General features: G+C 47.3%; 2 protein-coding genes across 4 annotated transcripts; both read left to right on the top strand.

Annotated features, from left to right (window-relative positions):
• The first annotated feature begins 2,215 nt into the window (after positions 1 to 2,215).
• LOC147992978 (uncharacterized) lies at positions 2,216 to 5,106 on the top strand. Of its 2 annotated transcripts, XM_087532865.1 has the most exons (7): positions 2,216 to 2,371; positions 2,805 to 3,220; positions 3,353 to 3,405; positions 3,526 to 3,563; positions 3,654 to 4,068; positions 4,385 to 4,443; positions 4,634 to 4,761. In XM_087532865.1, the coding sequence occupies exons 1-6, from the start codon at positions 2,346 to 2,348 to the stop codon at positions 4,421 to 4,423; spliced, it is 987 nt and encodes a 328-aa protein (XP_087388991.1). In that variant the 5' UTR covers positions 2,216 to 2,345; the 3' UTR covers positions 4,424 to 4,443; positions 4,634 to 4,761. The 2 variants fall into 2 exon arrangements, with proteins under 2 accessions (XP_087388991.1, XP_087388988.1); XM_087532862.1 differs by lacking the exon at positions 4,385 to 4,443 and having other exon boundaries at positions 2,217 to 2,371; positions 4,634 to 5,106.
• Positions 5,107 to 5,619: 513 nt separating this feature from the next.
• On the top strand, positions 5,620 to 8,431 carry LOC125530416 (uncharacterized). 2 transcript variants are annotated; one of them, XM_087532873.1, is made up of 4 exons: positions 5,620 to 5,789; positions 6,531 to 6,728; positions 6,811 to 6,894; positions 7,305 to 8,431. In XM_087532873.1, the coding sequence occupies exons 2-4, from the start codon at positions 6,548 to 6,550 to the stop codon at positions 8,054 to 8,056; spliced, it is 1,017 nt and encodes a 338-aa protein (XP_087388999.1). In that variant the 5' UTR covers positions 5,620 to 5,789; positions 6,531 to 6,547; the 3' UTR covers positions 8,057 to 8,431. The 2 variants fall into 2 exon arrangements, with proteins under 2 accessions (XP_087388999.1, XP_087389003.1); XM_087532877.1 differs by having other exon boundaries at positions 5,620 to 5,796.
• Positions 8,432 to 24,791: the final 16,360 nt, after the last annotated feature.

The raw sequence follows: 24,791 nt of genomic DNA, 5'->3' as shown, positions 1-24,791 counted from the left end.
GGCTGGGCTCGGATCCCCGACAGCAAACTCTACTAGGCCAGCCTTGGTGGAAGAGGCCCAGCCCAAGACTGGCTCTTCCTTATCTCTCAAAAAAATTACCCTAAAAGATTTTCTTAAAAAATTAATCCAAATCCTAAATTTGTCAATTTTTTAATGTGAACTATTAATTTAGAGTGAATTAAAAATTATTTAGATTTTCTGTGATTGATTCATCTTAGCTAGTGGTGACTAGGAGTTGATTGAATTGATTGATACCGTGGCTCAAAATAATTCCGGTGACTAGGAATTGATTGATATTGTGGCTCAAAATAATTCTTGTGACTAGGAGTTGATTGAATTGATTCATCTTAGCTGGTGGTGAAATCCCGGCGAGCTACTCCACCCCGAGCCCCGACCTCACCACTGTTCGGTCCCCCTCTCATTAGCGCATTGTCTGGATACCAGGCGCACGTTCGGAGATGCCCCAGAACATGTCCACGACGACACCCGAGTCGCGTCGTCATCATGCCATTGATTCCGGCAAGGTAAGCATCAATTTGACCTTGTCGTCGTGAACCTCGTGTTCGTCACGATCGACCACACACCCTGACCAAATTGCATGTCCAGGAGTGCTCGGAATCGAGCTGGACAACCACGCCCGAAGTTTGCTAGCGAGTACGCAACTCGGGCGAGCCCTAGCCATCGCCTCACCATGGACCCCACGAGCTCGCCAACGGTTGGACTTCCAATTGGGATAGAATTCTTTGCTAAACGCTAGACAAAACTTCTCGTCTTAGCGGGAATGTTGGCCCTCCACAACTTGATCCATTGATTCTGAGAACCTCTAGTATCTGAATGACTTGACCGGTTCTCTAACCAATCTTCCCTCCGACGCTTCGTATCCAAATAGCTGCTCGTCGGCCTCATCCAGAAGTTACCTGACTATTCATACCAACAGTCTTCTGTTGCAATCATCCTCATAGGTATATTGAGTATGGTTTGTGCATTCATAGGACAGATATGTTCATTGATGACAACACCATTTGATTGCCTTGACAGGCCATCAATCAACACTGAAACAATTGTTGGTGATTAGCAGAAACCGGTTATAAAGCCCACATCATATTATCGCATGGTAGCCAGTTATGATTCTGGATATTTGTTGACTCTCCACCACTAATTCTCTTAATTATTCCATGTTTAAGTACTGGCATCCCTGCATGAATAATGCAACACGCTTGCCGAGGGTGGTTGCCAAGCTCTAAATCAAGAATATCTGCAAAGGGGTAACAAAAAACTTTCAATATCTTCGCACCAAGTGATTTGGGCTCTTGTAGAATTTTCCATCCATGCTTCGCCAACATGGCCAAGCTAAAGAGCTCGGTATTACAAAAACTCCAACCGCCTATATACTTTGGCATTGTCACATCCTCCCATGAGATCCACACAGTTTTCCGCAGTTCCATCCTTAAATCCCCAATAAAATTTCGTGAACGTGGTGTTAATATGATTACATAAAACTCTTGGCATTATAAAGCATAACATGGAGTACGTGAGGATTTGTTGCACTACCGACTTGATCAAAATTTATTTTCCCAACGATGGCATAGACTTATCAATCCACCCTTGCGCCTTCGCCCATATTTAGTCCTTGAGGTATTGAAAAGATTCATTGTTGCACCTCCCCACATCAGACAGTAAACCAACATACCATTCAACCGTATTGTAGGCAATTTGGCTATGTAGAAATTATTAGGTTTTTTAGGGGGGTTATTTTCTGTTGTACGCACTCGCTTCGTACGTGGTCTACGCTATACCGAACGCAATGTCATCCACAGTTCAAGCCGGTATGTATGTGGTTGGAGCGGGTGGCCAGGGAGGTTTTACCCAACATGGGTGGTAGCATAATCCCCGGATCGGTCTACGGCCACATTCGACATAGGCATAGTGTCGGTCCTATATGACTCTACTATTGTCGATATTTCAGCCTTTTATCGTCTCTTAGTTTGTTCTGGGTGTTGATCTTTGTATCCGCCTGATGCTACATTTTGAGTTAGTAAAAACGCCCTTTATTGAAAAATCAAAGGGCATCCTATACAAATGAAGGCATATGCATATACACAGACTCCTCATCATATATGATAATCAAGGGAAAAAAATCGAGGAGTCGTCTGGCTATGGATTACAGGCCCAGTTTGTTAGCCCAGAATTGACGCATACACACACACAGGCGACAGGCCCAAGTTGCCTCATCAAAGAGTATCCTATTCCTATCCACTGCCCGACCAGTTCCTCCACTCCCCTCCGGCTCAGGCCGCCGCCGGCGGCGGCGACTTCCTCTAGCCTGCTTGCTCTCCGCGAAATCCATGGCTGCGGCCGCGCATTGTGCCAGGTATACTTCCAACATCCCTACACTTTCTCCTTGTTTCTCTCTCTCTTCTCTACACTGCTCACTTCGGATGCTCAGGCTCCGTCCATTTACTTCGTTGCTGCCTAGTACTGTACTTATAGTAGCTCGCCTTCCCCACTGCCCTTGTACATGAATGTCTTGACACCAGTTCATCTTCCTACTGTAAGTAACTCGGCTGTCGTGCCGGGTCCTGCTGGATTTCTTCAGTGAACAACGAACCTGAACTCTCACTGCACCAAATTGTGCATACGTACAGGTGCTGCCTAGTTAGGTCCCCTTCTTCACTGCGTTTGTGAATGAATACATTGACATCGGCTCAGCCTCCTAATGTAACTCGACGAGGCTGTCGTTTTCTACTGAATTTTTTCAGTGAACAAATAGCCTGAATGCTTACTGAACCAAATGGCACATACAGGGCGACCATGCATTCCACGGCCTTCCAGTGCGCTGCTGCTACCGGGTACCGAACAGTCAAGCTTGCGCGCTGCAAGCGCCGCGTGTTGTCGGAGCAGAAAGGAATTCGGCGCCTTGATGGGTCAATACAGCATCGAGGGCTTGTTTCGCCCCGGCCATCCTTCAGAACACTGGCTTGCACAGGACGACCGTCCGACGACATGGATGAACGATGGGCCCATATTTGTTCTTCTGCACTTTCAGCCAAGCAGGGCGATATGATGGGGCAAGTGCAAGACGATTGTCCACCATCAAATGTGGAGTTAGGCAGTGCCTATCCCGTTGGTTTGTCAGAGAAGGAAATCGAAAGAAGACGAAAGATTAGTGCTGCAAACAAGGGGAAGGCTCCCTGGACCAAAGGAAGGAAATTAACCCAAGGTATGTCGGCCACGCTCTTGACAAGATTTTTTTACCTCAGCAAAACAGTTGTGCATGACAATGTGGTACACAAGCAGTATATGCCATGACAGTACAATCTGGAGGAGTAATACATTATCTCTTGTGTTGTAGAGCACAGGCAGCGCATCAAGCAGGGCACTATCGAGGCTCTGAGAGATCCCAAGGTGATGTCATGTAAGACACCGTTTTTTGCATCTGGCAAAGAATAAACTGCTCTTGTTATGGTCTGTGAACTCTCTGAAAATTCAATCCAGTTGCTCTCCTTTTTCCTTTTGTTATCCCAGGTTAAGAAGAAAATGCTAGGACACTGTCAGTTGCATAGGTAAATCGTAAATACATGTTTCTGTTATTTTAAGGTGTATAGATAAATAGCTGGTATGTAGCTCTGAAATTCTGTTTGGTCGTATTTCAGACAATCGAGCAAAGACAAAATAAGCGCCGCGCTGAGAAAGGTATGGGAGAGGAGAATGATTTCTGTCAGGTCAAGACAGATGATCCTTCGTATATGGTCAGAGAGTATCGCTGAGGCAGCGAAAGAAGGTGACCACGGGCAAGATAAGCTGGACTGGGACAGCTATGACAAGATACAGTCTGAGATGATGTCTGTGTTCCTTTGGAACAAAGAGAAAGAACGGGTAACCAAGAAGCTTAAAAGGGTGGTGACAAAAATTGTTGCCAAGAAGCTTCAAGCAGCAGCGAAAATGGAGCTACTGACTAAAAGAACAAAGAAGGCGAAACCTGAGAAGCTGGTGCTGCAAAAGTCAGATGCTCAGCCAAGACGGGTGTTGGCATCCACAAGACCGAAGCTTAAAGAGAGGCTGACCAAGGTAGTGGACATTTCCTATATTTGTCTGCATTGCGTCCTAATACGTTTTTCTGACATTTATGTCCTAATACTATTCTGACCCTCTGTTTACAGTGATGGTTAGTTACATAATCTGAAGCTATTTTTGTTTTGATCTGGAACAGGTTCACCATTTTCTTAACTATTTAGATCAGTTCTGTTTTATGAGAATGTGATAAGTACAGACATTTACGTCCTAATACTTTTGTGGTCGAGCCTATATAGACATTTACGGAGTACATCCTAATACATTTCTGATTGATCCTAAAGCTTTTAGGCTTGTTACTTTTTGCTTGCAGTACTCCCCGCTTACAGAGATGGTTGGTGACATAATCTGAATTCCTTTGTCTGAAAAAAGGTCCATCAGTTACTGCCATAATTATTTAAATCATTTTTGTTTTATTAGAATGCCCCAAAAATCTAGACTCGTTCACCCTTTGGTCTTACTCCTTGCACCCATTGAAACATGCTGCTGCACGCTACACGGTTTTTTTCATCTTCATCTTGTCCTGACACTAACTCCAAGCTCTTACTTTTCATGATCGAAGTGGCACGGTCGCAAAAAGGAGCTCGAGATCATGATAAGCGCACGGACAAGGGGTGGTGGAGGGCTGCGTAAGCCTGCGGTCGCGAGGCGAAGAGCGGTGGAGAGGCGAGCCGAGGTGGACCTGGTGACGGAGCCTGGGGCTCCCCCTGGCCGGCTGAAGGAGCTTCACTCGCCTTGCAAGGATGGGCTCCCCTGCGGTGACACCTGAAGAACCTGCACTGTTGAGCTCAGGCAGCAGGGTAGCATTTATGCATTCATGGAGTTCTTACATTGATGTTGATGATGTCTTGCTTTAGTTGGCCTCTGTGGATGATGACCAGTCAAGTGATGGTGTCTGTAACAGGCTGTGAGCTCTTGTGTTGTGTAGGCTGGTTACATTATTTTTTTGGCCCCTCTATGAACTTGTGTGTTTTCTTTGCCATGATTTCAGCTGAGCAGACAAAAATCGCCATGCATTTTCATGCATTGACAATATATAGCCTCGCATGTAGTAGTACAAATGTACTCCCTCCGTCCCATAATGTAAGACCTTCTTTGACATGAGTGTAGTGTGAAAAAACGTCTTACATTATGAAATGAAACAGAGGGAGTACAATGTAAGATTCTCTTACAAGTTCTCTACAAAGAGAGGCAGATATTATATTTAACCAATTATTAATCATTGTCCAATTTTGGAAGGCGCTTTTCGCCTACTCTTTGATGATTCTATTATTTTTCTTCTGTTATCAAGTGAATTGAATTATTTTGCCTTTTATTTTTTGAGAGAATTGCATTTTTTTGGTTAATGACTTTTATTTTTTTTAGGATCTTTTAATTTTTTTAGTGAGGCACCGAGATTAGTATCTTTCTCTGGCCTAAAAGCCAGCCTTTTTTTATTGAGGGGTGCCTAAAAGCTAGCCGATACCTACTTTTCAGCGAAGGGCTCGATGGTTCTCCTCAGCCCGGCCCAGGCCCAACATAACGCAGGCCGAAATCCCAAGCAGCCCCCGCAGTTCGTCTGTCCCTCCGCTCAGAGCCCTCACTCCCCCAACTCTCGCCAGGTGGCGGCGTCGGCGGCGGCGGGCGGGCGATCGGCGGGGCAGGTCCACGGCGTCCGTGCACCGGGCAGGCACGCGGGAGCTGCCGGAGCAGCTGCCGACCGATAGGCCGACCGTCTGGTGAGTGGTGAGACCCCTCCTCGCCCCGTAACCTCCCCAGATCCAGTAGCGCCAGGTCCCGTCTGGCTGGAAATGGCCGACTGAGGCGCTGGGCGTGCCATTAGCGCCGCCCAGAGGAGCAGGAGTCGACGCCGTTAGGGTTCTAGGAACCGCGGGGGTGGCTGTGGTTGTCCTTAGAACTAGCTGGCCGCCGCCGCCGTTTCTCGAGCTAGCTCCCTCCATGGATGGATTATTGCTGTTGTGGTGAGATCCCGAGCCGCCAGACTCGAGGGAGATGCAACTCCTCTTGCTTAGACGCAACTCCTCTTGGTCAGAAATCTAGGATGCACTCAAAAAAGGAACCTAGGATGCATTTGTACATGTGTGGTGTGGTCCTCCATTTCACTCATGTACACGCCACCCTCAGACTTGAATGCCAAGCGAGATGCCCGTGTTATGTGCCCAGTTCACTCACTTGGGTCGTGTAATTCAGTTCACTGCAACAAAAATTGCTGCTGCAGAGCATAACCTTGTTTTGCCCCTGTGATCCATATTTGCATATCTGATGTTGCTGCTGAAGCAGCAGCAGCATAATCTTGTCTTACCACTGTGATCCATATTTGTATGGGCGAGACTAAGATCGGATAGTGGCCTTCGCACTTCCTTTTCTGTATTTGTATGAGTGAAATGTACCACTCCTTTTCCTATACTGCATGGAAATAATGATGCCGAACATGTTGCGATGCGTACATGTCTGTCTAGGTCAAGCTGTTCTTAGGATGAGGTCCTCCAAGACTAATGGGAGCGTGCAGAAGGCGGGGAGAGTTAGCCATGCCCAGGGAGAAGGGCCGAGCTGGGTTCTTGTCGCGGGAGGAGTTCTGGTTAGCACGCTCTCGGTCAGACTTGGATGCAAGCTGAAGCAGATGTTTGATACCAAGAAGCAAAATAGTACATCCAGAGGTCTGATGCTCCCATTTGCAGTTCTAGTTCTAATTGCAGTCATATGTGCAGTCTGCTGAGTGCTGACTATCTGAATTTGCAGCCAAAAGAAGACCTGGAGCTTGTGAACTACACTCCAATCTGTACCGGTTTGATGATGAAACCAATTGCTACTGCTGTGTCTCAGGTAACTTGTGCTACAGCTTAATTTATGCTTGTTGCCGAGTATTCATGAGGTTGCAGCAAACTTTGCACTCTGCAGTGTTGAGTTTTTTCAGCTGGCATTGTAAATACAGTAACACAGTTGATGTCATTAACTATCATTGCATCATTGGATTATGAGATTACAGTTATGTAATCTTCCATACCTTGAACATAATCCATGAGTACTAAGCATGAAGCAAAAAATTAATCCACAAACTGGCAGTATACTGACAAAGTGGCTATATAGCGAGTTTAGCATTGTTAAATTGCACTGTTACACCCTTGACTGGGCTAACACTGGACGCTGTCTTGCTATTTTTATTTGACTTAATAGTTGTTGCAAAAAAGGCAGAAACAATGTTAACTGTTGGTTGTTATGTGCGGGAATTGCAGATGGTGGAGTGGAAATCAAGCAAGCACCTGCAAGTTATTTATCGAAACCTGATGAATTCTCCCTTCCTCTTGCAAAGATACCAGGGCGAGAATCAAGCAAAGAGAACAGTGGCGTCATGTGGACGTCATCGCCTGACCGGCTTGAAGATCATCGCAGACCATTGCAGTACTCAAACAGTTCTGGCTCTCCCTGTGTTTCAGAATCAGGATCTGACATTTATATCAAGAGAGAGGTCATACAGAAGTTGAGACAGCACCTCAGGAGACGTGATGAGATGATCATGGAGATGCAAGCACAGATAGCTGATCTTAAGAACTCTCTCAGCATCGAGGAGACGCAGACCGCCAATTTGCAGTCCCAGCTGGATGGTGCCAATCGAGATCTGTTCGAATCCGAGAGGGAGATCCAGCAGCTAAGGAAGATCATCGCAGATCATTGTGTGGCTGAAGCACTCTCCCGCGACAAGCCCTTGCAAGCTGGAAACTGGCAACCAGATGCCGCCAATGGGCATGCTAATGGCTATGCTGATAGCAGCATCGATGACCCTGAGCTGCATTGTATTGGTATTGAGAAGAGGAACGGCGAGGCAGAGAGGGTGGAGATGCTCAAGAGAGAGGTCGGCGAGCTGAAGGAGGTCATCGAAGGGAAGGACTTCCTGCTCCAGAGCTACAAGGAGCAGAAGGTGGAGCTCTGCTCGAAGATGAGAGAGCTGCAGGAAAGGCTCTCGGCACAGGTGCCCAACATCTTGTAGGATCTACTCGTCAACCTCGCTAAGGCGCAGTTTGCAAGGGCTAATGTAGCTAGCAAATTGGTGTCGTCAAGGGATTCACAGGAAAAGATTTCGTCGCACGTGCTAGGGTCTTTGCAGAATGTTTACATTGATTTGTTTCTTTCCTCTCAGTTTTTGTCATTGGTTGCTCAGTGTCAGAAAAAGGGCTTAGTTTTTTCTTTTTCAGTTGCTAGGGCTAAGGTAGCTTTAGATTGAACTTGGATGAGTGTTGTACAGGTATTTCGGTCTTGAGGCGTGATCGTGTAATGTGCCCCCTCTTTTAGCTCAGCGTGGTTTACGCCGGTGTGGCTTCGAATATGTGGATGCTTACATTTCTGAAGTTTGCTTTGCTAGACACATCTGCCATGCATGTTTAAAAGAGAGTCTGATGCCGTGTGTTTGCAAAGACAGTTCAGTTCACTCCAGAAAATTGATGGATTGAGCGGCCTATAACAAATGGGCTTCATGTGTATGGGCACCAATGGAGCTCATCCATTCAGATTCCAAACAGGAAGCCCAGACCTTGTTATAATCTGATTAGGCTTGTGTAACTAGAGAGTACCCGTTAATGAGTGATACCTGCTTGGTGCTTTGCTTCATCACCGAAGAGTTTCTATCCTAGAATAGAATGTAGTAATGTTTCCTTCATTCCTGTGACAATCTTAACTAGTATGTTTCTTGTATATGCTGTTGCCCTGCCTAGAAAATGTATGGCATGTGGCAGCAGCACTCGGCTGTTGTGGCTTGTGCACTGGAGCACATGACCAAAATATGGCACTTGATCACTGAATCCTCCTGTGGTGCCACTGCCAGTAGCTGCAGTTTCTAATCTTGGTGCCATTTCTGATGAGAACCAACCAAGAGGGATGGGCATGCAGAGAAGATGATGATGATGGCTAGGCAGAGCTGGACCTCACTTGCTCTCCTCTGCTGTGCTCTGCTCCAGTCCACCATCATGGGAAGAAAGAAGGCCATATTTGCTCCAGTTCTAGTGCAAGTGCATGCAGCATGCAGCCAGCTTCTTCCTCACTAGGATCAGATATGGACACATATGGTCAACTCCTAGCACTGCAGGTCTTCAACTTGATCCATGCATGGCAATATGGCATGGCACAGCATCTAGCCAAGGTCTGCATGCATTGATGTGAGAGGTTGACACTGCCTTGCAACTTGCAACTGGGCATATGCGTCCATATCTTCCTAAGGAGTAGTTCAGATCCATACTCCAGCTTAACTTGGCATAGTGGTCGCGGGAAGCTCCCGAGTTCCAAACGGGGCCTCCTCGATCGCATTGACCTGATCTATGTCCAAATCCATCCCTGATTGATCGAATCGTCGCCGACGACGACAATTTTTCTTCGCTGGCCAGAAATAAATGCCCCCGTGTCATTAAGACGACGAATAGCAACAAACAGGAAGCTGGATGAGCAACATATAGGAGGAGTTTCTTCTCATGACACGGGTCTTGTTGGCCGGCGGATCGATCCGGGCCGTCGGTCGGGTGAGGGACGGCCGCGGCCCCTCGTGGAGCTGGTAGGGGGCAGTGCCCTCGCGGCCACGGCACAGGGAGCTGGATGATTGATCCGTTCGGCCGGCCAGCCAGCCATTTGTGACAGGCCGGACAGGGACAGCGGGATGGAGATGGACGCATGCCATGCCATGGCCGGCCCTCACATCACATGCATCATGCATCATGCATCATGCATGGTGCTAGCTAGAGACACGAGAATGTGAGAGGAGAGCAAGGAAATAATGCGGGCAGCGTACATGGAGTTTGGGGTTGTGGCCGAGGGTGGGCGTGCAGTGCATGCATGCGCACTGTGCTGGAGAATCGTTTGCTTGTGCACGCGCGCAGGACATTGACCATGCTACAGTGCAGTCCATGCCCACTCTACTCCTCCTCCTCCTCCTCCTCCTACCTGCAAGGCTGCAAGGCTTATGGTTACGGAGGGAGGAGAGGACCTTTGTGCCTGGTACTTAAAACCAGCTAGCCGATGCTAAGCTAAGCCTACCTACCAGTGCACCGTGCTGCTGTTGCAGTGCATATGCATTGGCTTCGTGTGACACGGGGAACATGGCAAGGAGCCGGTTTGTCATGTCACATGGCGACGGGTACGTGATCGGTGCAAATCCATCGTCGGGTATGGGGTGTGACGTCGGCTCACACACACACACAGATGGATAGCATGCAGTGCAGGGCAGGGCATTGGGCATGTACAGACAGGTGTGCATATACTTGCACCGCTGGTAGTGTGTGTCTTGGTTAACATGGGGAATCAGTGTTGTGTCGCTGTGTACAATGTACTGATTTCAAAGCAAGCGCACACACGGTCACATAGAGAGATGCAGTAGTACGTACAGTTAGTTTGGAGCTACACACATCAATGCCCATGCATATCTACATAAGTTTCAGCATCATGAGCTTGGAGTGAGTGTGAGTGTCTGCGAGCATGAGCATGCATGCCAGGATAGGTAAACAAGTAGAGTGGGCATTGTGGATAGGGGTTGGGTAGGAGTTGGGGTAGGGGGTCCCGTGCGTGAATGAAAAGGCAAAGGCACTGCACTGGCACTCCTCCCTTGTCATCTTCTTCTCATCCTCCTCCCTTCACCATATCCACATCCACCACTTTTCATCTAGCTATAGTAACCCCTCTCTCTCTATCTATCTCTCGCTGACCACTGCAGTTCAGGCTTCAATGCCAAGCAGTGTTTTATGAAGGAAAAACACATGCACGTGGCCCCACTCACGTGACAAATGCAATGCCCATTGCTTGCTTGCTTGCATGCATGATTAACCTTGAGATCAATGAGCACGCTCCCAACACATGACCAGCCCCAAAAGCAACCTTATCCGTCTACCTATTTACCCTGGAATTCTATCTGAATTGAAAGTGATCTGATAATGCATGCATATACAGAATGACTTGCGCGTGCTTTTTCGACAGAGTTTTTCGCCCTAGAGTTTCTTGATGAGATATGCATTATGTTTTCTTTCATTTTCTCTCTGCCGTCCATTGCTGGTTTCTGTGTTTGCCACCGAGCATTGCACTGTCTTTCTTTCTTTCTCTTCAGAGAAGAAATCTCAAAGGAAAAGAAGAAGGCATACAGAAAAGTAGAGAGAGGGACATGTCATGTCGACCGTTCTTAGATCTGTAGGAAAAGGCCAAGCCTCCAACTTTCAGTGTGCCACTTTACTACAACGCACATGTCAACAAGACAGACAAGCCAGTTGGGATTTGGAAGTAGCTACCTTGCTTGCTTGCTAGCTGCCCTGCATTTTATTCTAGTGCTTGCAAGTCATGTCACCATGATACATATATACGCTCACAACCCTGAGGGATAGGTACAGTACCACACATGACATGCTAACTGAAAAGCCAGCTGCAACTAATCTGGGAGTAATTGGCCCAAACCATATTTACTTGTTCTTTTAATTAGTCCCTGCTGATTTTTATGCGATGTCCCTATGCCCTTGTTCAGTACTTCAGTTTGGTTCCATCTGCTGGATGCAAGAGCAAGATAAATGATATATAATCTAGTTAGTGACTGAGCAAGGACTGAACCTACACATGCATGCAGGATGCAACCTTTAATCTGATCCTGATGTGGCCAATGATCTTGCTCCGGTGTTTCATCGGATCCCCTTCCCCTGCACGGCCCTTGAGGCCCAATCATCTGACAGTGACAACAAAATTTAAACAAGAGGATAACCAGTTCACCACAGACCTAACCCTTGTTTTATGGTCTTGAGACCTAGTTGCATGGTAGATTATATTAGTTAATTATAAGAACCAATTGACCCTCCATGCATCCTGATGCACATTAATCCATCACATGATGCTGCTGGTGTCATCTGAGGTCATGCATGCATGATTATATTACAAAATATGGGTTTGCTGGCTGGTGGAGCATGCATCACAGGTTACAAAGTACAGCCAGGCCTTGAGTTGGAAGCAATGTCTATGTGTGGTTCTTCCAAGGCTGTGTGTGAAGCATCTGAGCAAGGAGGAGAATAAATAATGGTGCCATCACAGGTGGGGGTGCTGAGTGAGTGATCTGCATATGTATGTGCATTGAGTAAGGAGGACAGTTGTGCATGCACCCCCACCTGCTTTTCTCCACTCCTTTAAGCCTCTTTTAGTTCATAGGATAGGATTATCGTAGGAATAGGAATTTTGTAGGAAATGAGATGACATGTATCTCAAATCCTATGAGTAGGATTAGGAAACGAGATGTCATTTGGTTGACACCAAAGAAATTTTTCCATTGAGTCTAGGCTCATCTTTATTTTCCTATGAAATGTGGAGGATAGGAACCAATCCTATGTAGGAATAGGAATCCATTCCTATGAACCAAAGGGCTCTAAAGGAAAAAATCCTATAAAAATCCTATCCTCTAGAATTCCTATGAAATTCCTCCAAACCAAAGGAGGCCTTATGGTTCAGGATTGTCCCCCAACAATCCCCCAACAACATTTATGTTGTGTTCTTCTGGGTTGGGGTATCAAGAAAGCTCAGCACTAAGGTCAACTCCACCGCGCGACCTTAAACGGACGTCCGTTTTGTCCGGATTCTGTCCGTTTGGGTAGGGATTTGGGACCGTGTCCGGGCCTGTCCTGGGATGCGGTGGCCGTGCGCCCAGCGCGCGGCCGCATCCTTTTGCCCCATCCTGTCCGCGTCTATTTTAAAAAAAAAGCGACGTTTCAAATGCCAAGCCCCAGTTCACGACCCCAGTTCATCACGCCGGCAACAAAGCCAGCGGCCTACACGACCATCGCCGGCATCCACCAGCGGCCGGCAACACAGCCAGCCTCCAAAATGAATAGTTGTCCTCGCCGGCAACACAGCCAGCGGCCGGCAACACAGCCGGCCTTCAAAATGAATGTTTTTTTGCCGGCACACTGACAGCGGCCCAGCGGGCGGGCGGCACCCATGCCAGCCTCCAAAAAGAACGGCCACGCCGATCGGACGACCTAGTTCAGGCCTTCGGCGTCGAGCATCTCCTTCTGCTTGGCCTCGAACCAGGCCCTCGTCTTGTCGCTCATCTTCGACAAGTCCACACTCATGATCGCAAGGGCCACCTCCTTCGCTTTGGTGGCGGCATTGGTGGCCTCAATGTCGAGCTGCCTCTGACTGGCCTTGACGTTGTCGACCTCGATGTCGAGTTGCCTTTGCCGGGCGGCCTCTTCCATGTCGAGCTGCCTTTGCCAGGCCGCCTCCTCCATGTCTATCTTCCTTTTCTTGGCCGCCTCCTCCATCTCAAGCTTCTTTCTTTGAAGGTCTAGGTATTGCTTCATTTGCTCGTCCTTGCTTTGTCGCTTCTTCTCGTCCCTCACATCCTTTTGAGACATCATGCCATGCAAAGTGTCATGCAATGCCATGGACGAGGCATCATGTATGTCATCAACCTTGGAGTTGGTCTTTCCCCTCGGCCTCTTCAACGCCTCGCCATCTCCACCTCCGGCGAACTTGGCCGTCTTCAATCCTCTCTTCCTTTGTAGTTCACGGTATTGGTCCTTGAACTTAGGGCAATTGTTGATGAGCGTCCAACAATGCGTAAGAGTGAATGGCTTGTCATTGTGCCGGGCCTTGAATGCCTCCAAAGATTGAAATGCCTACAGCACATGATCAACAACAAGTGAACATGCAAACATATACACGGCCGAAGTCTCATGGCCGTAGCAACGGAAAGGGCAAGAAAGAGGAGAGCATACCATGTCCCCAACGCCGAGTCCACTCACGGGCCGTGCTTCAACGCTCTCAAATGCGGCGCAATACTTGTTGCACTCTTGTTGGATGAACAACCATCTTTTTTGAATCGAGCCGATGCCACGGTTGCATGTAATTTGATAGGGCTCAAACATCTTCCTTTCATGAAATGTTTTGTGGACTCTCGTCCAAAAAACAATGCCCTTTTGTTGCGCGCCGGCCTTGGATCTTGGCTAATCTCCATCCAAGCTTGGCAAATCAACTTGTCCTCATCTTGTGTATATGAACCCATGCGAATGCTCTTCCGCTTCTTTTGTGCTTCCGCTCTTTGGGTGAGCTCGTCGATGAACAATGGCTCGCCACTAATATCAACATCATTGCCTTCATCTTCATCTTCACCTTCGACATAGATGTCATTGTCTTCATGCCACGAATCACCATGGTCGTAGTCAGCACGGTCGTCGGCCTCTTCATCGGGCACGTATTGGGCGCGGCCATCCTGACTTTGGGTCTCCTCGGGGTCGTAGGCACGGCCATGCCCACCCTGGAAGATCATGTCCTCCATGTACTGGTTGTAGAAGGGGTCGTCGATCGTTGGCGTTGAGGTTGGCATTCCGTCAAACAACACGCGGGGGGCCGGCATGGTGCCCGTGAACGGTGCCCGCGTCTGCTTTCTTTGCATCTCGACGGACGGCCGCCCGCCGCTGCTGGACCCAGGCGTGACGTTGAGGTCGATGACGGCTGCGGGGCGTGGTGTGGACGGCGCGAACAAGCCCACGTCCGGCGACGCCGAGAAACGGGTCTGGCCGTCATGCCTTGGCGGAGGAAAGCCGGGCGACATGGGCGCGGCGCGCGACGTCGGCGACTGGCAGTGCATAGGCCGGGCGACCGACGAGCATGTACTCGCCGGGCCGACGGCCGCTGCATGGAACCCCGCCGAACGGCCCATGCCAAGCATGAGGATGGCGTGCGCTTTGTTGACGAGGTCCTCCTTCTCGTCGGCAGCGGCCTTTCGCCGCGCGGCCTCTCGCCGCGCGACCTCCAGCTCCTCGCGCTGGGCGGCGAACTTGGCCGCGGCGGCATTGACCTTGACGGCCGCTCTCCGTTCCCTCCTCTTCGCCGAATCCGCGTCCAACTTGGCGATCTCCTCCGGCGTGCACTCCGACCGCGGCTTCCTTGGCGCCTTCTTCTTCACCTTTGCGGTCGGGTCGACGGCCAGGCCACCGGAACTCGGCGGGGCGTCGGCCATGGACGGGGGAGATAGGGGGCGGCGGGAGGGACGTGGGAGGGTTTGGGGCAAATGGCGCCAAATGGGCGTGGGGGGGTTTTGGTTTCTCCCACCGACAGGCGGGCCAGGGAAGGACAAGCGCGCGCGTCCCGCCCCTCGCGCGCTGTCCGTTTCACCGCAAAACCGGCGCAAACTTGGGCCGGGGATGAGTTGAAAGCAGACACAAAGCGGACAAAAGTCCGTTTGCGCCCGCGCGCTGGGCCGTCTCGTTTGTCCCTTTTACCCCAAACGGACGGGGGCGGACAGGATAGGGTCGCACGGTGGAGTTGGCCTAAGCTCAGCTAAGCTACTAGCTCACATGCTCCTGCACTACAGCCACTGCCCAATAACACACACTTGTTCCTTGGCTCTTGCCATGCTTGACAGCTCCTGCTGATGCTGGTGGGGTGTGTCTTCTTGGGGCTAGCTAGATTTCCATGGGCTTAGGTATACCAAAGCCACACAGCCTGGCCACCTCAATCATTTTTGTTTCTTGCTCACCTGCCCTTGATTCAAATGGGTAGGCATTAATTTCCATGTTTAGGCTGATAATGCAAAGTACTGGATTAATCCTTAATCTGCAATTAACATCCAAGTAAGCCATCATTCATCTGTACAACTCCCTCCCTCTGGAAATACTTGTCCTAGAAATGGATAAAATGTATGTATCTATAACTAAAATAAACCTAGATACAACCATTTCGAGGACAAGTATTTCCGGACGGAGGGAGTACAAGGCAAAGGGGCTCATCTTCCAGTGCCTTCATTGGTGAAAAAAGAAACCTACTTATGCATAAATATTCTCTAACCAAGAAGTCAAGAGTCAAGACTGAACCAAAGTCTAGTACACTATGTCAGTAAATAAAACTCTCTGCTCAGTAAGTTATGCAGATTAATGATGAATCTGTTCTTCACTATACAGATAAGCGCGCGCACACACACACAACGTTTGGTTAATCGCTTGCTAATTAATCGAGGAGCAGAAAGAGCCTGCGCTGGTTTTCTTAATTGCTCCAACAACAGCGCAAGGGAATTAATCTGTGGATCTCATCACCATCATCATCAGCTGCTGTGGCATGGCATGCAGATAAGTGTCTCACTGGACCTGCATGCAGACCTGACCTGGCAGGCAGGGCATGCATCCCTCACATGGCCTCCTCCTCCTCTGCTAATTAAGTGTAAGCCCGGATCAAATCTAGTTGTTTAAGGGCACCAAATCTTGGGAACATGGCTACAATGCTACCTACGTACCTTGCTTTGCACCCGGTCTACTTCTAACCTCTTCTAGTTAACTAGCATTTCATTGTTTTTTCCTCTATTGGGCATTGCAAGGTTTCAGTAATTAATTGCATGCATCAGACATAGCCGGTTTGGTTAATTAGGTTTTCTGTGTGTTCATGGAGTGTGCATGCAGTGCACACACGCATGAACATGTGTTCTAGCTAGCTGGCTGAGAGTGTGATTGGGCCTGGATTAGGACCAGTCAAATCAAAATCATGAGCAAATCATTTGACAGGCTCAACATGTTAACTGGCTAGCCCACATCCACGGTTCCTAAATCCTGGTTAACAATCAACCGGCAAGCCAGAGTGTTCAACACTGTATATATACATATGTGATGGAGATGAAGTGCACTGTACACGTACAGGTGGTTGCTCTATTTTTAACAAGGGTACGTAGTCATATTCAACAGCCAATCATCTCATCTGCGCACTGCACTGCATCTGCATATCATCTGCATTATTGTCTGGGTCTGACCGCCCCATGCATCCATGCATGTGGAAGGGCAAAATTGTTTTGGTGCAACATTATTAATCCATTCATCTAGATCCCCAAATCTTCGAGCGGTTCCCCGCGAGAAAATATATTCAAGCAGTTGTTGTTTTCCTGTTGATTTGTACTCCCTCCGTTCTTAAATACTTGTCTTTCTAGGCATTTCTACAAGTGACTACATACGAAGCAAAAGGAGTGATTCTACACTCTAAAATATGTCTACATACATCCGTATATAGTAGTCATTTAAAATGTCTAAAAAAACAAATATTTAGAAACGGAGGGAGTAGATGCTGCAGGAAGACCAGTCTAGGGTGATTAATCCTGTGATGCGGATTAAGGGGCGAGGTCGCGCTGTAAGAACCGACCAAATCCAGAGAAATAGTTTTGGTTATCCTGTCTCTGCCGACGACAAAAAGATGCATGCCTGGGATGCGAGGGACATATTGCAGCCTGTCTGTAAAAACACTGTATGAAGTGCCACCATACGTACAGTTATAGTACATTTTTTTAACACGACGTACAGTCATACATGAGGTAGTTATCGATGCGAAGAAAAAAAAAATACTTGAAGTAGTCTACCTAACCGACCGAGAATATACGGATTTCTTTGTCGCAAAAAACTGAGAATAATATTATTTTTTGAAGGAAAAACTGAGAATAATATTAGTTTACCGTGCTAGCACTAGTAGAAAACAGGGCTATGGTCCAGGCCGGCTCAGCCCATTAGTCCCGGTTCAGTGTAGAACCGGGACCAATGTGGGCATTGGTCCCGGTTCGTGAGCCCAGGGGGCCGGCCGGGCCACGTGGGCCATTGGTCCCGGTTCGTCTGGACCTTTTGGTCCCGGTTGGTGGGACGAAGCGGGACCAATGGGCCTCGCTCCTGGCCCACCACCATTGGTCCCGATTGGTGGCTTGAACCAGGACCAAAGGCTCCCCTTTAGTCCCGGTTCATGCCACCAACCGGGACCAATGAGGTGCCTATATATACCCCCTCGCGCAAGAGCAGAGCACAGTGCTCTGTTTTTTCTGGCCGAGGGGGAGAGGGCTTTGTGGTGCTCTAGCTCACCTCCTATGCACATGAGGTGTTCGATGGAATGCCCGAGCCACACTACTTAAGCTTTCTCCTCTCGAAGCTCGACCTCCAAGCTCCATTTTCCTCGAGATTTGTCTAGATTTAGCGGTCCGTCACGCCCCGTCCCCGTCTTCACCGCCGTCGATCACCCGCGCCGATCTCATCACCGACACCACCGTGGTGAGCCTCTTGTTCTTATCTTCTTTCTGAAAGGAAAAATATTCTTACTTGTATGTTTAGATAGATACTTGTATCATTTTCTTACATTTATTATTGCATCTTATATAGTGCGATAGTTTTGGTATCCGCCCCCGTCGGCCCTCGTCCTATCTATGATTCGGATTTAGTATGTATATTATCTTTATAACTATTGGTTCATTTATTGTTTATGAAAATTATGCCGACCAACGTGACATAGATTTTATTTATCTAGGATGTATGTGAATCGGAAATGCCAACCGACCCTATTGTCGAGAGGTTAAATTTAGTTGAAGAAGAAAACAATTTGTTGAAGGAAAAAATAAAAAAAAATTGAGGAGGAGAAGATCATTATGCCGTTGGATCAATTGTTACCTTGGTTGCGATTATGATCGCATTTGTTTTCGCATTGAAATGTTTTACATAGTTTTAATGTATGGTTTAATTAATTAGATGCTCTGGAGAGCTATATGTTGTTAGATGAGAACTATGTATGCACTTTGGTTTTAATGTGATGATGAACTTCTATTAATTTGGACACTTAATTATATATAATGCACGCAGATGAACCGACAATGGATGTACGGTGACAGACACACCCGCGAGTATATTAAGGGTGTGCATGAGCTTCTCGATGCGGCTGAGGCAAACAAGCAGAATAGTTTTATGTGTTGTCCATGCACTGAATGTGGGAATACGAGGTCTTACTCTAACCGGAAAATCCTTCACTCCCACCTGCTTTACAAGGGTTTCATGCCACACTATAATGTTTGGACGAGGCACGGAGAAATAGGGGTTATGATGGAAGACGGCGAAGAAGAAGAGTACGATGACAACTATGTGCCCCCTGAATACGGTGATGCTGCAACGGGGGGAGCTGGTGAAGATCAAGAGGAACCAGACGATGTGCCCAATGATGCTGCCACGGGTGAAGCTGCTGAAGATCAAGAGGAACCAGACGATGTGCCCGATGATGATGATCTCCACCGGGTCATTGTCGATGCAAGGACGCAATGCATTAGTCAAAAGGAGAAGCTGAAGTTCGATCGCATGTTAGAGGATCACAAAAAAGGGTTATACCCCAATTGCGAAGATGGCAACACAAAGCTCGGTACCGTACTGGAATTGCTGCAGTGGAAGGCAGAGAATGCTGTGGCTGACAAAGGATTTGAGAAGCTACTGAAAATATTGAAGAAGAAGCTTCCAAAGGATAACGAATTGCCCGACAGTACATACGCAACAAAGAAGGTCGTATGCCCTCTAGGATTGGAGGTGGAGAAGATACATGCATGCCCTAATGACTGCATCCTCTACCGCGGTGCATACAGGGATCTGAACGCATGCCCGGTATGCGGTGCGTTGCGGTATAAGATCAGACGAGATGACCCTGGTGATGTTGATGGCGAGCCCCTCAGGAAGAGGGTTCCTGCGAAGGTGATGTGGTATGCTCCTATAATACCACGGTTGAAACGTCTGTTCAGAAACGAAGACCATGCCAAGTTGATGCGATGGCACAGTGAGAACCGAAAGAAAGATGGGAAGTTGAGAGCACCCGCTGACGGGTCGCAGTGGAGAAAAATCGAGAGAAAGTACTGGGATGAGTTTGCAAAGGACCCAAGGAATGTATGGTTTGCTTTAAGCGCGGATGGCATTAATCCTTTCGGGGAGCAGAGCAGCAATCATAGCACCTGGCCCGTGACTCTATGTATGTATAACCTTCCTCCTTGGATGTGCATGAAGCGGAAGTTCATTATGATGCCAGTTCTCATCCAAGGCCCTAAGCGACCCGGCAACGAAATTGATGTGTACCTAAGGCCATTAGTTGAAGAACTTTTACAGCGGTGGAATGGAAACGGTGTACGTACGTGGGATGAGCACAGACAGGAGGAATTTAACCTTAAGGCGTTGTTGTTCGTGACCATCAATGATTGGCCCGCTCTCAGTAACCTTTCAGGACAGACAAACAAAGGATACCACACATGCACGCACTGTTTAGATGACACTGAAAGTATATACCTGGACAAATGCAGGAAGAATGTGTACCTGGGCCATCGTCGATTTCTTCCGACCAACCATCAATGTCGAAAGAAAGGCAAGCATTTCAAAGGCGAGGCAGATCACCGGAAGAAGCCCGCCATGCGCACCGGTGATCACGTGCTTGTTATGGTCAATGATTTACACTACGTAATCTTTGGAAAGGGTCCCGGTGGACTAGCTGTTCCGAATGACGCTGAGGGACACGCCCCCATGTGGAAGAAGAAATCTATATTTTGGGACCTACCCTACTGGAAAGACCTAGAGGTCCGCTCCTCAATCGACGTGATGCACGTGACGAAGAACCTTTGCGTGAACCTGCTAGGCTTCTTGGGCGTGTATGAGAAGACAAAAGATACACCTGAGGCACGAGAGGACCTGCAACGTTTGCACGAAAAAGACGGCATGCCTCCGAAGCAGTATAAAGGTCCTGCCAGCTACGCTCTTACGAAAGAAGAGAAAGAAATCTTCTTTGAATGCCTGCTCAGTATGAAGGTCACGACTGGCTTCTCGTCGAATATAAAGGGAATAATAAATATGCCAGAGAAAAAGTTTCAGAACCTAAAGTCTCATGACTGCCACGTGATCATGACGCAACTGCTTTCGGTTGCATTGAGGGGGCTTCTACCGGAAAACGTCCGATTAGCCATTGTGAAGCTATGTGCATTCCTCAATGCAATCTCTCAGAAGGTGATCGATCCAGAAATCGTACCAAGGCTAAGGAGTGATGTGGCGCAATGTCTTCTCAGTTTCGAGCTGGTGTTCCCACCATCCTTCTTCAATATCATGACGCACGTCCTAGTTCATCTAGTCGACGAGATTGTCATCCTGGGGCCCGTATTTCTACACAATATGTTCCCCTTTGAGAGGTTCATGGGAGTCCTAAAGAAATATGTCCGTAACCGCGCTAGGCCAGAAGGAAGCATCTCCATGGGCCATCAAACAGAGGATGTTATCGGGTTTTGTGTTGACTTCATTCCTGGCCTTAACAAGATAGGTCTCCCTAAATCGCGGCATGAGGGGAGACTGACTGGAAAAGGCACTCTTGGAAGAGACTCAATAATATGCAGGGACGGATATTCTTGGTCTCAAGCACACTACACAGTTCTACAGAACTCTACCTTGGTGACCCCGTATGTCGATGAACACAAGAACAGTCTGCGCTCCAAACACCCGGAGCAGTGCGATGACTGGATTACATGTGAACACATCAGGACTTTTAGCAGTTGGTTGGAAACACGTCTCAGAGGTGACAACACTGTTTGTGATGAGTTGTACTTGTTGTCCAGGGGACCATCTTTGACTGTATTGACTTACAAAGGATACGAGATAAATGGGAATACATTTTACACGATCGCCCAAGATCAAAAGAGCACCAACCAAAACAGCGGTGTCCGCTTTGATGCAGCAACCGAGAGCGGAAAGGACACATATTATGGTTACATAGTGGACATATGGGAACTTGACTACGGACCTGATTTTAAGGTCCCTTTGTTTAAGTGCAAATGGGTCAATCTGTTAGGCAGCGAGGTACAGGTAGACCCATAGTACGGAATGACAACAGTGGATCTGAAAAATCTTGGGTACACTGACGAACCGTTCGTCCTAGCCAATGATGTGGCACAGGTTATCTATGTGAAGGACATGTCTACCAAACCGAGAAAAAGAAAAGACAAGGAAGCAAATACATCATACGATGAGCCAAAGCGCCACATAGTTCTTTCAGGAAAAAGAGACATCCTGGGAGTGGACGGCAAGACAAACATGTCTTCAATGTCAAGGCTGACCCAAGCATCCTGATAAACAATGAAGATTATCCATGGTTACGGCGCAATAAGCAAATGACACAAGCGAAGAAAAAATGAAGACTTTCTCCCGCAACTATTATGATGATACCATGCCACATTTGTAACAGACGAACATGCTACCATTGTCCGTTTTGTACATGCACATGCTATGTGGGTGAAATTATGATACCATCCCAACTTTCAACTTTTTCAGAGTTCATTTGAAATGCTTTCATGTCTTATGGTTTGAAACTTTGATACTTCGAAAGTGATTGTCCATTTTGTACACGAAGTGCATCAAGTTTTTGTCGTAACCCTCTCTACTTTTTGGAACATGCTATGTGGGTGAAATGATGATACTATGCCAACTTTCAACCTTTTCAGAGTTCATTTTGAAATGCTTTCCAATTTCAGAGTCATTTAGCTCAAAGAATGAATTAATAGCAAACAGAATAAACTACAAAACTTTTATGAAAATAAAAACAATCAATTAAAATATTATGTTATGATCAACTAAAATAAAACTATAATATTCTTCAATAGCAAAAAGAATATAATTTTTGTGACCTAAAATCAAACTATAAGTATTTATTTGTAAGTATAAATAAAAAATAAATAGCAAAGAAGAAAAAATTTCTAATTTTATAGTAAAGTTATTCATAAACTAGTGATTCACACAAATTTTTAAAAATTCAAATTTAAACTATTTAAAATTTAAAACTAATGGCACTAACAGAAAGTTTATAATTTTTGTGACCTAAAAGCAAAAAGAAATCACTAAAAAACTGTAAGTATTTAGTTGTAAGTAGAAATTAAAAATAAATAGAAAAAAAATTCTATTTTTATAGTAAAGTTATTCATAAACTAGTGATTCACACAAATTTTTAAAAATTCAAATTTAAACTATTTAAAATTTAAAACTAATGGCACTAACAGAAAGTTTATAATTTTTGTGACCTAAAAGCAAAAAGAAATCACTAAAAAACTGTAAGTATTTAGTTGTAAGTAGAAATAAAAAATAAATAGAAAAAAAAATTCTATTTTTATAGTAAAGTTATTCATAAACTAGTGATTCACACAAATTTTTAAAAATTCAAATTTAAACTATTTAAAATTTAAAACTAATGGCACTAACAGAAAGTTTATAATTTTTGTGACCTAAAAGCAAAAAGAAATCACTAAAAAACTGTAAGTATTTAGTTTTAAGTAGAAATAAAAAAATAAAAAACCAAAAAAATATAGAAATAAAAAAGAAAAAACCAAAAAAAATGCCTCCTACTGAGCATGGGCCAGGATTCAGGCCCGCAGAAGGCTCAATAGGCCCACAGGCAGTAGCAAGTTTAGGCCCGAAAGCCTGCATTAGAGAGGAGCTCGAATGGGTAGGAACACCAGCGCTTATAAACCAGTGCCGGCGCCCTTCAGCTAGCGATGTGGGACTAAACTTTTGGGCTCGGGGCAGCAAAGGCCATTGGTCCCGGTTGGTGGCACCAACCGGGACTAAAGGGGGCATTGGTCCCGGTTCGTGGCACCAACCGTGACCAATGCCACCCTTTAGTCCCGGTTGGTTCCACCAACCGGGACCAAAGGCCGCCGCTTCCCGCCCTTTGGGCTGCTGAAAATTGGCCTTTGGTCCCGGTTCGTGGCACCAACCGGGACTAAATGGGGCATTAGTCCCGGTTTGTGCCACCAACCGGGACCAATGCTCCGTCTATATAAGCCACACTTGTGAAAATTTTGGTTCAGTTTCTTCGATCCCGCCCCGACGTCGCCGCCAGGCTGCCCCTGTGCTCGCCTCGCCGTCGCCGCCGTTGCCCCTGCCCCGCCCCCGAGCGCGCCCTGCCTCGTCGTCGTCGCTGGCCGCCCGTCCACCGCCCCCGAGCACCCCCTGCGCCGCCGAGCCCATCCGCCGCCCCCGAGCACCCCCTGCGCCCCCGAGCCCGTCCGCCGCCGCCGAGCGCGCCCCGCCGTCGCCCTCGCCCTCGCCGACCCCGAGCCCGTCCTCGTCGCCGTCGCCCCCGACGCCGGCCGCCCGCGTCTCCTCCCCGATCCCTCCGGGAGAGGTAGCTACCGCCCCATCCTCCCCCTTCCTTCCTTCCCTGCTCCTTAATTTGCAAAATATTGATATGATGTAGATGTATGTATGTATGTATGTATGAGTTGGGGAGAAAGTTTATAATTTTTGTTCATATATACTGTACATGTATGTATGATGAATTTTGATATTTTTTTGTTCATATATAATGTAGATGTATATGTATGTATGGAATGATATCGATGGATGTATGTATATAGAACATTCGTAGAAAAAAATGTCCCCCTCCGGTTCACTCGGGAACACTAACTATCTCGGAGAAAAAAATGTTATCGGGGAAAAGAATGTTATCGGGGTCGAGGGTCGTCGAACATGAGAGGAAGAAGAGGATAAAAAAGAAGAGGAAGAAGAAAAAAAAGAGGAGAAGAAAGAATAGAGGAGCTTCTCCTCTATTCTTTCTTCTCCTCTTTTTTTTCTTCTTCTTCATCTTTTTTTTATCGGGAGGGGTCGACGGTCGCCTAGGGGTCGAGGGTGGGGGGGGGGTCGAGAACGCCAGACATTCATGAGAGAGGCGAGGAAGAAGGGGAAGAAGAGGGAGAAGAAGAGGAGAGGAAGAAGAGGAAGTCTTCTCCTCTATTCTTTCTTCTCTTCTTTTTTCTTCTTCTTCTTCCTCTTTATTTTATCGGGAACGAGGGTCGTCGAGAGGTCGAGGAGCGGTAGAGGAGAAACCCTAAATAGAAAGTATCGTCGGTGTGAGATACATGTACCGTCGGTGTCGGACACTACACCCACATCCCACAAGTGGCGCGGGCTTCGACGCCCACGTCACTTGTGGGACGTGGA

The sequence above is a fragment of the Triticum urartu genome, chromosome 1A (assembly GCF_056163025.1).
Source record: "Triticum urartu cultivar PI428250 chromosome 1A, HENAU_Tu73, whole genome shotgun sequence".
In the NCBI taxonomy this organism is placed as follows: domain Eukaryota; kingdom Viridiplantae; phylum Streptophyta; class Magnoliopsida; order Poales; family Poaceae; genus Triticum; species Triticum urartu.
The sequence above is the reverse complement of the archived record's forward strand: the minus strand, read 5'-3'. Positions and strand labels throughout refer to the sequence as shown.

What these genes read in the sequence shown, in the direction of transcription:
- LOC125530416 (XM_087532873.1), top strand. Translation starts at nt 6,548, where the DNA reads ATGAGGTCCTCCAAGACTAATGGGAGCGTGCAGAAGGCGGGGAGAGTT. An exon ending in GCAAAATAGTACATCCAGAG is followed by an intron (nt 6,729 to 6,810) that starts GTCTGATGCTCC and finishes CTGAATTTGCAG; the next exon opens with CCAAAAGAAGACCTGGAGCT. An exon ending in TTGCTACTGCTGTGTCTCAG is followed by an intron (nt 6,895 to 7,304) that starts GTAACTTGTGCT and finishes CGGGAATTGCAG; the next exon opens with ATGGTGGAGTGGAAATCAAG.
- LOC147992978 (XM_087532862.1), top strand. Translation starts at nt 2,346, where the DNA reads ATGGCTGCGGCCGCGCATTGTGCCAG. An exon ending in GGACACTGTCAGTTGCATAG is followed by an intron (nt 3,564 to 3,653) that starts GTAAATCGTAAA and finishes GTCGTATTTCAG; the next exon opens with ACAATCGAGCAAAGACAAAA. An exon ending in TTAAAGAGAGGCTGACCAAG is followed by an intron (nt 4,069 to 4,633) that starts GTAGTGGACATT and finishes TCATGATCGAAG; the next exon opens with TGGCACGGTCGCAAAAAGGA.